This window comes from Crocuta crocuta, unplaced genomic scaffold (assembly GCF_008692635.1).
Source record: "Crocuta crocuta isolate KB4526 unplaced genomic scaffold, BGI_CrCroc_1.0 scaffold216, whole genome shotgun sequence".
Taxonomy (NCBI): Eukaryota; Metazoa; Chordata; class Mammalia; order Carnivora; family Hyaenidae; genus Crocuta; species Crocuta crocuta.
In genome coordinates this window covers 8,255,454-8,272,564 of record NW_027531504.1, presented here as the reverse complement: position 1 = coordinate 8,272,564, position 17,111 = coordinate 8,255,454, and the positions used below count along the sequence as shown (strand labels likewise).

Sequence of the window (17,111 nt, the reverse complement as noted above, 5' to 3'; positions counted from 1 at the left end):
CCTGACTTAATCCAGTCTTATCTACTGCAATAGATGCCCCCTGAAAACTGTACATATAGAAGACCCTCCAACATACAGCAGACCCTCTAGTCTACAAGAGCCAGAAAAGCTTTTCTGTGCATCTTAAAGAACCTGCTCCCTGTGTTAGTTCCCAAGCATACAGAGAATTTTGCTTCTTTCCTTGAAAGCACACAACACATTATGTGTTTTTTAGGTATTAAACTTCAAAACATATTAACCCAGAAAAAGATAAAGCAAAAAAAATTTCATTTCAAGCACAAAGACAAAAGATTCACTTTAATCCTAGAGCCTAACAGATTATAAAAGAGACTTGTTATCATTTGTCCCTTAACATAAATTTGCCTCACCTGAATGAAAAAGCTACAAGAATAAGGAAATGAAGATATAGGTAAAAGAAAGTTAAAAATCTCTATTGTTTTGATAAAATTATGAATAAGATTATGAACCAAACTGAATGAAATTATGCACTAAAAGAAAAACAGGTTAAAGATAAGCCATTTTAAAAGTGAAAATAAAACCAGATGCAAAGTAATGTTTCTTGAATACATGCTATCTCTGATGCTTTATAATTGGCATAAATTCAAAAATATGTTAAAGGGAGGCTGTTAAAAGATATACTAGTCACATATTTGGAGTTGGGTATTCATACAATACCAGAATATTTACACTCTGAAAAATTTCAACTTTTAGTCCCAGAAACTTACTTTTACTTTCTAAGTGGCTAGAAAAGATGTGAGTTTGGTGCATTCATAGGATAATGCACTTCACTGATTTTCAAAGGTATAAATAGAAGTCATTATACTGGGGCACCTGGGTGGCTCAGCCAATCAAGTGAGAGACTCTTGATTTCAGCTCAGGTCAGGATCTCATGGTTAGTCATGAGATGGTGCCCCACATCAGGCTCCATGCTGGGCATGGAGCCTGCTTAAGATTCTCTTTCTCCCTCTCCCTTTACCCCACTCAAGCTTACACTCTCTCAAAAAAAATTAAAAAATTAAAAATTTTAAAAATTAGAAAAATCATTACGCTAATTTTATTTTACCTTCTTAATATAGTTATAATTCCTACCAAGCAACCCTAAATTAGGACTTGATATATATTACTATGCTACTTATCTTTCCCATAAGTAGTTATTATAAAATCATAAGATTATGTGAACCAAAGAAGGCAAGAGAGAAATAAAGGCTTTCATGGTCACTATAAAACTTTATTTTTAGAAAAGACACTAAAGTGGGGTGCCTGGGTTGTTCAGTCAGTTAAGTGTCTGACTTCGGCTCAGGTTTTGATTTCATAGTTCCTAAATTCGAGCCCCGTGTTGGGTTCTATGCTGACAGCTCGGAGCGTGAAGCCTGCTTCGCATTCTGTGTCTCCCTGTCTCTCTGCCCCTCCCTCACAGTCTGTCTCTCTCGGTCTCAAATATAAATAAACATTAAAAAAAAAATTTAATAAAAAATAAAAATGGTACTAAAGTAATAAACCCGCAATCAGAGCTGGAAACTTTAATACCTCCTTCTCAGAAATTGACAGCACAACCAGAGGAAAAAAGTGGCAAAGATATAGAAGGTTAAACATTACCTGGAATGAATAAGTCAAGGGAGCAAAAAGTACAGAACGGGGATATAGCTAATGGTACTCTAATAGTGTTTTCTGGTGACAGATGGTAGCTACCATTGTGGTGAACATAGCATAACATACAGAGATATTGAATCACTATGTTGTACATCTTAATGTAACATGCGGGAGTGCTGATGTATAGGAGCACATGTATCCCAATGTTCATAGCAGCATTCTCAACAGTAGCCAGAACATGGAAAGAGCCTAAATGTCCATCAACTGATGAATGGATCAAGATGTGGTTTGTCTATGCAATGGAATATTACATGGCAATGAGAAAGAATGAAATCTGGCCATGTGTAGCAACATGGATGGAACTTGAGGGTGTTATGCTGAGCGAAATAAGTCAGGCAGAGAAGGACAGATACCATATGTTTGCACATATAGATGGATTAGTAGGAACTTAACGGAGGACCATGGGTGAGAAGAAGGGGAAAAACAGTTGGAGAGAGGGAGGGAGGCAAACCATGAAAGACTCCTGAATGCTGAGAACAAACTGAGGGTTGATGGGGGTGGGGGAAAGGAGAGGTGATGGGTATGGAGGAGGGCACTTGTGGGGATGAGCACTGGGTGTTATATGAAAACCAACTTGACAATAACTGTTTAAGGAAAAAATATAAAAGAATCATGCAATAAAATTTTTTTAAAAAAATTAATGTAACATTGTGTGTCAACTATATTCAAACAAAAATAATTTTTTAAACATTATCAGCCACCCTGGCTTAGTTGACATTTATAAAGCACTTTATCCAACACAGAATACATGTATGTGCACATGGAAAATTAACCAAGATAAGCCATACAGTGGGCCATAAATAAGACAGTTTGAAAAGTTAAATTTTAGGGGCGCCTGGATGGCCAGTTGGTTACGTGTCCAACTTCAGCTCAGGTCATGATCTCGCAGTTTGTGAGTTCAAGCCCTGCACTGGGCTGTGTGCTGACAGCTGAGAGCCTGGAGCCTGCTTCGGATTCTGTGCCCCGCCCCCTTCTCTCTCTGCTCCTCCCCTGTTCATGTGCTCACGCTCTCTCTCTCAAAAATAAGTAAACATTAAAAAATTTTTTAAAAAAAGAAAAGCTGAATTTTACAGAGTATGTTCTCTGTTCACAATGAATTTAAATTAGAAGTCAATAACTGTACGCGATCTAAAAAAAATTCCAAATATTTGGAAAGTAAACAACATACTTCTAAATAACCCATGCATCAAAAAAAAAATCACAAAGGAGATTAGGAAAAATATTAAACTGTACAGTAATGAAAATACATCATAAGATGAGAGTTGGAGGGAGAATTGAATATATAGATGTAGGTGGGCCTTGGGAAATGGGAAACTTTCCCTGTTCTTTGGGCTCAGCCCTGGGATCAGGGATGAGGTTTAATCAAATCCTAGATGTATTTCCCTGGCTCTTTTTTTCTTAGGTAGTACAGTAGAAATGAAAGACCACATAAAAAACATTTCCATAAAGTATATAGGCAAAAAAAGACTTTAGTATTAAAAGGTTTCCTTACCTCAAGATGATGTAAAAGCCTCTGAGTTCTGAACCATGAGATTAGAACACAGAATAGAAATGGGCCCATTTACTGTGAACCCATTAAAAATAAAAAGAACCATTGGGCCCACAGGGATCTTGAGAAGGAGAATAAGAACTAACTCAGAGGTATCTTCATGGACTGATGATTGGGTACCAGAGGTGAGAAACTACACAGTGGGTGATATGAAGGATCAGATATGCTCCCCAAATACCTGTGCACTGGAAACTATGATGCGAACAGTAAGAAGGAATGCCATTTAAGGTATCCAATGCATCTCTATATCCTCAAATTCAAAGCATCAGGATCCACTCTACTTGTGAAAACAAAAAATTTTTCATCATCACTCCCAAAGACAAAACCATGAAGGTATCAAGTAATTATTATCAATCTGATGGGTTTTATTTCATTTCCCTAAAGAGTACCTCTCCCAGGCTCTCAGCTTCCATCTATACTACTCAGAGTCAAAAATCTTCATACCTTTGTTAGAGATCAAGTCTGTCAACTCAGTCAGAGTGGGCTATTTGGCATCTAAAGGCAAAGTGTACTGAAATGTTACAAGCCCTCAAAAGCCCTCCAATGGGGTCACAAGCCCTCCCATGAGACATTCAGATGAATTGGGTGGAACTGATTTTTATCCATCAAAATTCTAGCGAGTAATGTGTCCACTGAAGATCTTACGGCAAGACCCAATCTAAGCATCGACATCAAGAACAAGCTAAAGAGACTATTTCTTAGTAGTGAAGAAAAGATACCCCATCTTGGTACCTTTTAAATGACTATTTAGGAATGTCTGGAAGCACATACCCTCTCTGCCACCAACATTTGAAATTTCATATATCATATATCAATTAATATTTTAGATCCTAAGATCTTCTAAACTAATCCATCTTTTAAAAAAATTTTTTTTAATGTTTTATTTATTTCTGAGAGAGACAGAGAGAGACAGCATGATTAGGGGAGGGCAAGAGAGGGAGATACAGAATCTGAAGCTGGCTCTGAGCTAGCTGTCAGCACAGAGCCTGACGTGGGGCTCGATACCACAAACTGTGAGATCATGACCTGAGCCAAAGTCGGACACTCAACCAACTGAGCCACCCAGGTGCCCCTAAACTAATCCATCTTTATACTCAGAGCTTTCATGAGCCATTAAGCACTTAATGCAAACTAGAAAAAAAGACAATCTTCTTCAAGGTAATTTACTCCATCTGTTGAAAAACTGTCACATTATATTGATTTCACTAAACTAAGGCATGCAACTACCATCTGCAGAATGCCTGACATCTGACATTAACAAAATACAAAGAGGGTGAAGAACTGGGAAAATGAAACAGATACTACAAAAGGTAAACAGCCACAGAGAAGGTTTCACATTAAAAAACTATATAGAGAAGAGCAAATGAAACCCAAAGTCTAAGGAAGAAAATACTAAAGAGAAGATGAGGAATAAATGAAAGAGAAAAGTTACAAAATCAAAGCAAGGTTCTTTTAGAAAATTGATAAACCCCAAATTAGACCGATCAAGAAAGAAAAAGAGAACACAAATTACTGCTATTAGTAAGATATTACTACAGACCCTACAGACCCTAAAAGTATAATGATATTATGAACATTATGCCAATAAATTTGAAGTTTAGATGAAATGGATAAATTCCTCCAAAAACACAAATTACCAAAACTGACTCAATTAAAATGATAGAAAACAATAATAGCCCTATATCAATAATTTATATCAATAAATAAATTGAACTCCAAATTAAGAAGCAATGCAGAGAGAATTTCAGACCAGTTGGTTCATTGGTGAATTCAATAAAACATTTAAAAGATAAATAATACTCATCACCTACAAACTCTTTCAGAAAAGAGAGGAAGAGGAAATATTGTCAATTTATTCTTAAGACCAACATAACCATGACTCCAATAACCACGACAATGATATTAAAAGAACACTGCAGACCAGTAGTCCCCATTAATGCAAAGAAAATTCTAAACAAAGTATTAGCAAGTCAAATACAGCAATATATAAAAAGAATAATACAAGATGATCAAGTGGGATTTATCCTAGGAAAGCAAAGTTGGTTTAATATTTAAAAAGCAATCAATGTAGAAGAAAACGAAAGCGGGAGGCATCACCTTCCCAGACTTTAGTCTCTACTACAGCGCTGTCATCATCAAGACAGTATGGTACTGGCACAAAAACAGACACATAGACCAATGGAATAGAATTGAGAACTCAGAATTGGACCCAAAAGTGTACAGCCAACTAATCTTTGACAAAGCAGGAAAGAGTATCCAATGGAAAAAAGCCTCTTTAACAGATGGTGCTGGGAGAACTGGACAGCAACATGCAGAAGAATGAAACTAGATCATTTTCTCACACCATACACAAAAATAAACTCAATATGGATAAAAGACCTGAATGTGAGACAGGAAACCATCAAAACCCTAGAGGAGAAAGCCGGAAACAACCTCCTTGACCTCAAATGCAGCAATTTCTTGACACATCCCCTGACACATCCCCAAATGCAAGGGAATCAAGAGCAAAAATGAACTATTGGGATCTCATCAAGATTAAAAGCTTCTGCATGGCAAAGGAAACGATCCATAAAATAGGCAACCAATGGAACGGGAAAAGATAGACCACACTGAGACACCACCTCATGCCAGTCAGAGTGGCTAAAATGAGCAAATCAAGGACTCTAGATGCTGGCTGGGATGTGGAAAAACGGGCACCCTCCTACACTGTTGGTGGGAATGTAAACTGTACAGCCTCTTTGGAAAACAGTGTGGAGGTTCCTCAAAAAATTAACAGTAGAACTCCCCTATGACCCAGCAGCAGCACTGCTAGGCATTTACCCAAGAGATACAGGAGTGCTGATGCNGAGAAGGACAAATACCATATGTTTGCATGTATAGGAGGATTAGGAGGAACTTAATGGAGGGCCATGGGTGAGAAGAAGGGGAAAAATAGTCAGGGAGAGGGAGGGAGGCAAACCATGAGAGACTCTTGAATGCTGAGAACAAACTGAGGGCAGATGGGGTCGGGGGGAGGGAAAGGGGGGTGACGGGCATGGAGGAGGGCATTTGTGGGGATGAGTACTGGGTGTTATATGGAAACCAACTTGACAATAAACTATTAAAAAAATCCATGTAATTCACCCTATTAACAGAATAGAGGAGAAAAAACATATGATCATAACAGATGCAGAAAAAGAAGTTAATAAAAAAATTTAAGAAAACTAGTATAGATAGGAATGTGTTTAATGTGATAAAGGAATCTACAAAAAACCTACAGCTAATCTCAAAATTAATGATGAAGTATTTCCTGTTTCCTGCTCAAGGCTGGGAACAACCCAAGGATATCCACTATCTTTTTACATTCACTGGAGGTGTTAGCTAGCAGTAAGTCAAGAAAAAAAAAATCCTAGACATACAGACTAAAGAAAAAAATATATAACTTATTAATTCACATATACCAAGACTGTCCACTTAGAAAATTCTAATACCTCTACAAAACAAAAATGCAAACTTAACAAGGCTAGACGGTAGTAGGTCAATATGTAAGACTCAACTGTATGTTTATACTAGCCACAAATGATCAGAAAATTAAATTTAAAAAACATTTCCAGGACACCTGGGTGGCTCAGTCAGTTAAGCGGCCAACTTCAGCTCAGGTCGAAATCTTGTGATTCGTGGGTTTGAGTCCCGCATTGGGCTCTGTGCTGACAGCCAGCTCAGAGCCTGGAGCCTGCTTCAAATTCTGTGACTCCCTCTCTCTCTGTCTGTCCCTCCACTGCTCATACTCTGTCTCTCAAAAATAAATAAATGCTAAAAAAAAAAAATTTCCACTTACAATAAAATTGAAAAACATGAAGAATTTAGGATTAAATTCAGCAAAAGATATTCAAGATCCCTATTTTAAAAACAACAAAATGTTGATCAGAGATATTAAAGAAGACATAAATATTAGACATATACCAGGTTCACAGATTAGAAGACTCTGTATTGTTAAAACATTCATTCTCCCCCAAACCGAACTAGAGATTCACTGAAATTCCAATCAAAACCCAACAATTTTTTTTGCAGAAATGGACAATATTAAAATTTATATGGAAAAGCAATAAACTTAAAAGAACCAAGACAACCTTGAAAAAGAAGTAAGTTGCAGGGCTGATACAACTTGATATCAATACCTATACCAAGAAGCTACAAAAGTCATAATAGGATGGTACTGGTATCAGGATATCATAGAGACACACAGTCCAATAAAACAGACTAAAGCCCACAAATAAACTCACACATATTAGGTAAACTGCTCTTGAAAAAGGCATCAAAGGCCACTCATTGGAAGAAAGAAGTTTTATCAACAAATCGTACCAGAAAAACTTAACAATGTATGGGGGAAAAAAGGTGATCCTGGACTCCTTCTCAGATCTCTCACAAAAATAAGTTCAACACAGATCCTAGACCTAAATGTAAAAACTGAAACTGTAAAACTTCTAGAAGAAAACGTAAGAGAATTCTTCATAAACCTTGGGGATAGGCAGAGGTTTCATAGAAAGGACAGAAAACATTAAACATAAAATAAAAATAAGTGGCAAATTGAGCTCAACCAAAATTTAAATCTTTTCACTGAAAGATATTACCAAAAAAAAAAAAAAAAAAGCTGTTAGGAAAAGTCTTGATAATCTATTTGCCTGGTTAGCTCGCTGGCTATCTGGCAAAGGATTAGTACTTTGCATATATAAAGAACTCCTACAAATTAGTAATAAAAAGACCCAATGGGGGAAAAATTTTAATAGGCAAAATAATTTAACAGACACTCCATAAAAAATGCAAATTAAACCCACAATAAGACACCATCTCATCTTCAATAAATAGCTAAAATTAAAGGACCAACAACACCAAATACTGGCAAGGATATGAAGCAATGAAACATTCCCAGTAGAAGTATAAAATGGTACAGCCACTTTGGAAAAAGGCTTCACAGTTTCTCAAGCAGCTGAACATATAGCTACTCCACCATGGCCCTGTAGTTTAACAAAAATGCTTGTATAAGAATACTGATAGCATCTTTATTCATGACAGCTAAAAACTGCAAACAACCTAAAAATACTCACCAACAGAAAACAGATAAACTATAGTCCATTCAGTGGAATAATATCCAACTACATAGACGAATTTAAAAATAGTACATTAAGTGGGGAAAAAAAAAAGCCAGTCATAAAAAAAGAACATACTTGTGTGATTTAATTGCAAAAACACACAACATTAATCTATGAAGACTGAAATCAGAACTGTGGTTTTCTACAAGGTATTGACTAGAAGGGCACCTGAAGAAACTCCATGGGTATGAAAATATTGTGGGTGGGAGGGCATATTATTATACAGAGTATACACTCACTAAAACTCAAATTGTATATGTAAGATCTGTGTATTTAACAGTATGTAAATTTTACCTCAATAGTTTTTGAAAGGTACATTGATTCTGGTCTTTCCCTTGTGTTCACAAATACAATCTGCTGAGATGCATCACAAAGCTAAAATAAATTATTTCTTACAAGAAAGTATACATTGCCTACGTGGTATAGTACCTCAAAGCCTAATTGTTCTTGAGTGATTATATATATATATATATATATATATATATATAAATATGCCTCTATTTGTTAATTTCGGATTAATTTATTCAAATCAGTGAACAACTCAAAACAATTGCTTTAACCCAGAGAAATGAATGTCATATTACTGTTGAAAAGAGACTAGATGAACCAAATTCACAATCCTTTCTAGTGAAGGTAAATTTAACCATACTATAATAGCTTTATTTTTCATTCATATTAACATCAGCAGATTTTAGAATCAATACAAAATAACCATTTAATAAATCTTTAAGCACTGTGGTAGCAAAACTGAAATCAGAAGACTTTTTGAAAATGTTTGAGAGAGAAAGAGAGACTGTTACGCATGCACACAAACGCGCGTGCACATGGGGGTGAGGAGAAAGAATCCCAAGCAGGTCCTGTCAATGCAGAGCCCCACACAGGGCTCAATCCCACAAACCATGACATCATGACCTGAGCTGAAGTCAAGAGTGGGACGCTTAACTGGTTGAGCCTCTCCAGCGCCCCTGAAATCATAAGATTCTAATCCTTAGTTTACAATCCCCTCCCTTAAAGAGTTTAGCTTACATTTCTTTCTCCATTTCAAGTTGCTTCCTCAGTTCTGTGGCTCTAAGCTCTAAATCTGTATTAAGCTGTCTCTGCAAGTGCAGGTCCCGCAAAGCCTGCTCCTTGCTTCCTTTAACTTCAAGAGCATCAGCTTCTAGTTTCTGTGGAAGAAACAGAACAACAGCAACCATTTTAATGTCAATAATTACCCATCTATTACTAAATATAACATTTTTGTTTATACTCAAATTGGTGTTGACATAACACAGAATAATAACCCTAAAATATTTATGTTATAATAAAAAACACGTTTTCCATTCTGAAGCCACTACTGAGTAAAGGAACGATTTATTTTGGAATTTTTCAGAGGACCCACCAGCAGGCTTTGTACATGCCAGGCAGTCACCAAGTTTCTACTTTTTAAAATTAACTCAAAATAAGAGAAAAACCTTAAGATAATTGTGTCTATTGCTAGGGTAATAAAAGTTATTAACTCAAGTATGAAAAAACTAGGTAACAGGCTCATCATACATAGGCTCACTTAACATGTATTATCTGTTACATATAGTAAACAACACTGATGTAACTGTAAATATTCAAAACTAAAATGGAGTTGTCATATCATCCTTCTCCTTAATACCTATTGTCCCTAAATATAAAGACAGCTAAATTTCTGGCATTGCATCTTTAAATTCTTTTTTTTTTTTAATTTTTTTTTAATGTTTTCTTTATTTCTAGGAGAGAGAGAGACAGCTGTGAGCAGGGGAGGGTCAGAGAAAGAGGGAGTCACAGACTCTGAAACAGGCTCCAGGCTCTGAGCTGGCAGTCAGCACAGAGCCCGACGTGGGGCTCGAACCCACGAACCGCGAGATCATGACCTAAGCGAAAGTCGGACGCTTAACCGACTAAGCCACCCAGGCGCCCCGCATCTTTAAATTCTTGGTTTAGAGACTGTTATTCCTCTCAGTGTAGGTTCTGTCTCATACATATACATAGAGCTGTGTGCATTTTTGCAAATCTGCAAAATCAAACTGTTAAATATAATGTTTGAATATATATGAGTAATTCGTTTTCTTCTATAGTTGTGATAATTTTGTACCCTAAATATTTCATAAACCAACCTAGGTATCTAGAGTTCTTATTCAACTCTTACAATAGATATTTGATGTAATTGTAAAATTTTGTAACAAATAATTACATAAAACATATGGAATACTTCCTAAAATAGTTACCCAATGTTGAAGATCTGATAATCACAAGAGACAATCTTGGTTCTAAACAATTATTTGTAAAAGATACCCACAGAGAATTCTCATGAGACACTTTTTGGTAAAACGGTTCTTCTGTTCTTTTCAAATCATTACAAAAAGTAATTTGTCATTACTGTCATCACTGGCCATAAAGAAAAGAAAAAGAAACTCATAAACAATTGTAAATGTAATTCCTCGTCCACGTTGTGTTGGTGTGGCTATACACACATACATGTACACAGCCAACAGTTCTACAGAAGTATTTCTTCTGTATGTGAAGTATAACTTACGTACATATATAGTAATTTGAGAAGTATTTGTTTAGTTGATAGTAGATCCCATCTGAAGGACAAAGGACTCAGTTGTCAAACCCTTGTCTGATAGGTCTACTCAATTAATCTCTTTAGTACATCAACACTTTCACTTGGAGTTGAAGTAAAGAAGCAGTTTCCCACAGCATAAACTTATTATTAAACTAAAAACAAAATCCAAAAGGTATACATGTAAAGTTTAAAAAGTGAAGAAGTATGTCATATATGAAATGTATTCTGAAATAAGGAAGAAGGAGATAGAAATGAAGGAACAGAAGAGGCTTCATAACAACAACAACAACAATAAAATGTTAAGTTCCTTGTCATTATAGAGTATATCCCTGGTTGGTTGTTTCTTTTAAACATTACAAAGAACTCAGTATACATGTTAACTGCCATCTGTAAAAGCCACTCATTAATGAAGAAATGGAATTCAAAATTGAGACCAGAAAATTCCAAGGATTTTAAAATTCTGTATCATAACTTCACCTTTGTTTCCAAATTTAAAATTCTCTGATTCCTTCTAGTTCATCAGTTTCCATTACTATAGCAGCAGAAAATATAGGGAATATACTCAGTATCTTTTATACAAACCTTAATTTGACCTTCTAATTCTTCAGTTTTTTGTTCTAAAGAAAGGTGTTTCTCTTTATATTCTTTAAGATGACTTTCCAACTGACTGCAGTGTTCTTGCTTATCCTGTAACTTTGCAGTGACCTGATCCAACTGAGTAGTGATCTTATTTAATTCCTATAGAAAAGTACAATTGAAACTTTGGTAAACTTTACTTCCTTGTATTCCCAAATGTCTGATCAAAGTAAAACTGAAAATTCTAATTTTATTTACAGAACTATTTGAAGTAAGATTACAAAGAAGCCTAATGATATATCAGAGGTTATTTTACCAATACAAAGGACCTGAACTGAAATTGTACACAGCATGAGATAATTAAGTTTATATGCATCACCACTTAACTTTTCTAGGAAGAGTTATTTTAGGAGCCAGAAGATACAATAAACATTAAGTAGGCTAATAATAAAATAGCACTTTTATATTATAATTAAACGTTTTCCACGTTCAAGATCCTATTTTTAAAAATAACATTTAAAAACTATTATGGTGACTACGTCTATGAATTTGTAATACCTAGAGGCAATGAAGAATAAAAATCACTAGTAAACCCACCACCCACAGATAATTACTATTAATGTTTTGATAACTTTCCTTTCAGTCTTTTCTGTATGTTTCCATTTTCTGATTTACACTTTTAAAATAGAAATAGAATCTTGCTTTACATAGTGTTTTATTATAACCTTTGTTTTTACACTACAGTGCATCATGAAATTGTGACATTTTCTAAAATATTATATTTAACAGCATAAATTTCCATTTTATTAATTCAGACCTTTTCTTCGCTAACTGTCCTACTTCAGATTCTTAGATTGTTACTAAACTTTGCATATTTTATTAATAGAAATGTAAACGGCATCCTAAAAGTCCTTAGCATAAAGGACTAAAAGTGAACCAAAGGAATAGGAAATATCCTAAAGTTCCTGAAATACACTGCCAAACAGCTATCCCTACCATTAAAAGGTCGAACTAACATACGCTACCACCAGCAATGTATGAAAGTGACTTATTCTTCTATACCATCTCCAATCCTTCCAGTGTTAAACACACACATTTTACTAAAAACAGGTGTGAAAGTCTTTCCCAATCATTGGCACTTGATGCAATGACACAACAGTTCAACAATTAGGAGTAGATTATTCAGCTCCACACCATGGTCTACACTAAGGACTAATACAAAATTAAGAAGCCCAACCATGGCTATACACCAATTGCACTTAATAAAAAACAAAAATGATACTTTTATCTTCATCTGTCTCACTCAGAAGTCGTTCTAGAACTGGTTCTGAACTCAGGCAGAAATTAAGAGGAATAAGCGAGTTGCTCACAATATTAATAAAATTGAGTATCACTTTCATACATGTTTGCAATTAATTTATCTACCAAAACATTAGCTTATGCGATGAGACTGCATCAAGTTCACCTACCTGCTGTTTATCTTGTAATGCATTTTGGGCTGTGTCCAAATGATTCTGAAGATCTGCTCTTTGAGCAGTTTTTGCTGCTTCTGCTGATAGCAATAATTCAGTTTTGGCTTTAATCTGTAATAAAATTTACCAGTCATTTGATTTGTATCTAGTTCTTGATTTTCTCTTGCTTGAAAATACACTGTTTTTGTCAAATTATTTTAAAAATTAAGTCCTTTGGCAAAAAATATAAGGACTTAGACAGTGAAAAATAAGTATGTAATAATCCCCCAAACAGGAATGAATAGGAGAAAAGACTCCTAATAATGTTGGGATAAATGATGGAATTTATTATGATATATATAAGACTATATATGTCCCTATTTGACATCAAAACACTTCTCCCTCTTTCAAACTGGGTTATCATGTAACCCATCTAACAAATATTTACACTTTAAGTAGAAAGAAATGTGTAATCTCTTCCTCCAAGTTAATATGCATGTCTGTTATTTTATATTTACTTTCAATAGAATTATTTTCCTAAAATAAAGAAAATCAAGGCTTAGATATGTTTCTATAACTTTCTCTACTATAGTATAGAATAAGAAACCAATGATGAGAATAGAAAATTAAAATATGTTTTAATTCCAATCCTGTCACTGATTCATTGAACAAGACTTCTGTATTGGCCTCTGAAAAAAATGTATATTAAAAATATATAATGGTGTTAACTACAGTTAGCTATATTTTAACTATACTGAAATTAAAGTAAAAACTTAATAAAAAGTTAAAAAAATAAAATATATATAATGATAGCATAGAAAAGTATTTTTATGCTTTTAAATTTTAAAGTGAAATTTAAAAATCAAAGTCAAAAAGTATTTAACATAGAAATCTAATGGTATAGTATCAAAGGACTTTGAACTTTAAAAACAATAATAAGGACTTCACGAAAAAAAAGAAAAGCAAAAGGATCTGGTGGTTTCAGAAAGTGTAGTTTGCCAGTAGAAAATAAAGAGAAAAAAAGGTAAATGGGAAAGCTAAACAAACTGTCTAGATGCCACCTTTATTTAATTCTTTTTCCCGATGTTTTTCCACTAATGAAGTAAAGCAGAGAGTGAGAGGGAGGTCGGAGACTGGGGGGAGACAAAGAGACAGGGAGACAGAGAGACAGAAAGACAGAGACACAGGGAGAAACAGAATTTAAAACATTTGATGGCCTCATGGAAATACGAAACAAAACCACAATGAGATACCACCTCACATCCATCAGAATGGCTAACATTAACAAGTCAGGCAACAACAGATGTTTGTGAGGATGCGGAGAAAGAGGAAGCCTTTTGCACTGCTGGTGGGAATGCAAACTGCTGCAGCCACTCTGGAAAACAGTATGAAGGTTCCTCAAAAAGTTAACAATAGATCGATCTACCCTATGACCCAGCAATAACACTACTAGGAATTTATACAAAGGATACAGGAGTGCTGATTCAAAGGGGCACATGCACCCCAATGTTTACAGCAGCACTATCGACAATAGTCAAAGTATGGAAAGAGTCCAAATGTCCATCGACAGATGAATGGATAAAGAAGATGTGGTGTGTATACACAATGGAGTATTACTCGGCAATCAAAAAGAATGAAATTTTGCCATTTGCAACAACATGCATGGAACTATTATGCTAAGCCAATTATTCGGAGAAAGACATATATGATTTCACTATGTGGAATTTAAGAAACAAAACAGGAATACAGGGGAATGGAAGGAAAAATAAGATAAAAACAGAGGAAGATAAACTGTAAGGGACTCTTAAATACAGAGAACTGAGGGTTGATGGCAGGGTGTTGGGTGGGGGGATGGGCTAAATGGGTGATGGGCATTAAGGAGGGCATTTGTTGGTATGAACAATGGGTGTTATATGTAAGTGACGAATCACTAAATTCTATTCCTGAAATCATTAACTAACTTGGATTTAAATTTAAAGAAATCTATAGTCTTAAAACAATTTTTGATGGCCTAAAATTATTTTATTTAAACAAACTCAACATTAAATTGAATAATTCAATATTACCTGTATGTCAAGCTGGGAGACCTTCTCCTTGCTCTCATTTAATTGACTATTTAGTTCATTGACACTAGTTTCTAAGGAAAGGACACGGTCTTGTGCAGCTCTAAGATGTGCCTTCTGCTCTTGCACTTGGTCATGCAAATTCTCCTGGGCTTGTTTATGGCTTTCTGACTGATTCTTCAGCTTCTCTGTTAGTTGAGTTACCTAAGTACAAGAAGACTAATTATGAAGGTCACAAATGATACAATAAAAATATATTTAAGGACCATTAGAATACAAAAGAGCTCTATGATAAGTTATCTCATATTTTTTAAGAAAATTTATTCATATCTTTCCACAAATAAGTAAACAATCTCTCAAAACCAGAAGAAAACATTAATTCAGCGATTCCTATTATTTTTAAAACCATCTCTACTGAACTATAATTTACATGAAATAAAACTCATCTAATTTAATTGCACAGCTTGAGGAGATGTGACAAATATATACACTCACATACCCATTGCCACCATCATATGGAGAACATTTCAATTACCCCAAAAGGTTTATTCATGCCCCTTTGCAATCAGTACCCTCCACTCATCTCTAGCCCCAGACAATCATGGATATAATTAAGTAATAAGAGATCCTTTTATATTCTGAATATTTCCAAGTTGTCAGATGTATGTGTTTCAAGTATCTTCTCCCACTCTGCCTTGGCTTTTATTTTTGTAATGGTATCTTTTAAAGAGCAAATATTTTTAATTTAGATGAAATCCAATTCATCTGAGGTCTCTTTGGTGCACCCTGCTTGGAATTCATGGAGTTTCTTGAATCTGTGGGTTCATATTTTTAATCACGTTAAAATTTTTTTTCAGCCATTATTTCTTCAGTAAGTAAATTTCAATAAATAGATTTCTACTCCCTACCCTTCTGTCACACCAATTATATGTATGTTAGATTATATGATCTTGTCTCACAGGTCACTAAAGCATAGGTTTTTGGTTTTTAGCCATCTTTTTTCTCTCTGTGCTTCCTTTTGGACAGTTTCAACTGCCTTGTCTTAAGGTTCACTATTGTTTCCTATTTGGTTAGTCTATTAAACACATCCAATGAAATTTGAATTCCATATATAGAGAGAAGTTCTTTTTTTTTTTATAATATTTTTTTTTTTTAACTTATNTTTTTTTTTTTTTTATCATTTACACTTCTATTTCCATTATGATACCTTTTCCTTTACAGCCATAAGCATACTTTAGGAGCCATACATGTTTTCTTCTTCTTTGAATGTCTGGAAATTTTTGATATTTATGGAAACAAATCTTGACTTTGTTGCCTTCTTTCAAAAATGCTTAATTTCATCCCAGCAGGCAGTTAACATACATGTGACTCAACTGGATCCTTTAAGGCTTGTTTTTATGCTTTCAGGTCAGGTGTACACTAGCTTTTACCCTAGGGCTAGTTTATCTTTATCCTAAGTTGTGACATTTCTGGGGTTTCTATTAAATGTCCCCAAAGTGCTCAACCATGTCTTTATGCTCTTGCATAAACATCTCCAAGCCCTGATAACTTTTCAGTTTGCAAGTCCTAACAATTGTTCATTGCCTGGCCACATGAAATCCCACATAAGAATGCAAAGTTTAGCAGTCAGCTGAAGGCTCAAGTGGATTCCTATGCAGATTTTTAGAGCTTCGTCTCTCCACTATTCCCTCCTCTCCAATATTCTGCCCTGCAAATTTGAGGTTCCTCAACCTTCCTGAACTTCAATCTCTTACTACTTTGTTCAGTGAGACCACTGTGCTTTCGTTGGACTCCCCCAACCTACACCACAGTCTGGAAAATGACTCCAAGTCAAAAGTTGGAATGGTCAAAAGATTCACTTCCCTTGCTTCTCTTCTCTCGGAATTGAAATCCTGCACTGCTTGTTGAACAGTATCTGAAAATAGTTGGTTTTATATATTTTTTTGTTTGTTTATGGTAAGAGGACTAAATAGATACTTCAAAATGGCCAGAAGCACAAATACATAGATTTATTTTTATTTATTATTTTTAAAACAATTAGAGGGGCACCTGGGTGGCTCAGTTGGTTAAGCATCTAACTCTTGGTTTCGGCTCAGGTCATGATCTGGTGATTTG

At 35.0% G+C, this 17,111-nt stretch overlaps 2 protein-coding genes across 2 annotated transcripts in view; one reads left to right on the top strand and one right to left on the bottom strand.

Annotated features, from left to right (window-relative positions):
* EEA1 (early endosome antigen 1) overlaps positions 1 to 17,111 on the bottom strand; it is a 111,772-nt gene that overhangs the window by 22,643 nt on the left and 72,018 nt on the right. Inside the window, exons 15-18 of the mRNA XM_077772187.1 lie at positions 15,000 to 15,200; positions 12,952 to 13,065; positions 11,489 to 11,644; positions 9,355 to 9,494 (exon numbers count right to left, since the gene is read on the bottom strand). Coding sequence (XP_077628313.1) covers positions 9,355 to 9,494; positions 11,489 to 11,644; positions 12,952 to 13,065; positions 15,000 to 15,200 — 611 coding nt within the window. The remainder of the gene's footprint in view (positions 1 to 9,354; positions 9,495 to 11,488; positions 11,645 to 12,951; positions 13,066 to 14,999; positions 15,201 to 17,111) is intronic.
* The window catches only part of PLEKHG7 (pleckstrin homology and RhoGEF domain containing G7), a 116,940-nt gene that overhangs the window by 56,491 nt on the left and 43,338 nt on the right, over positions 1 to 17,111 (top strand).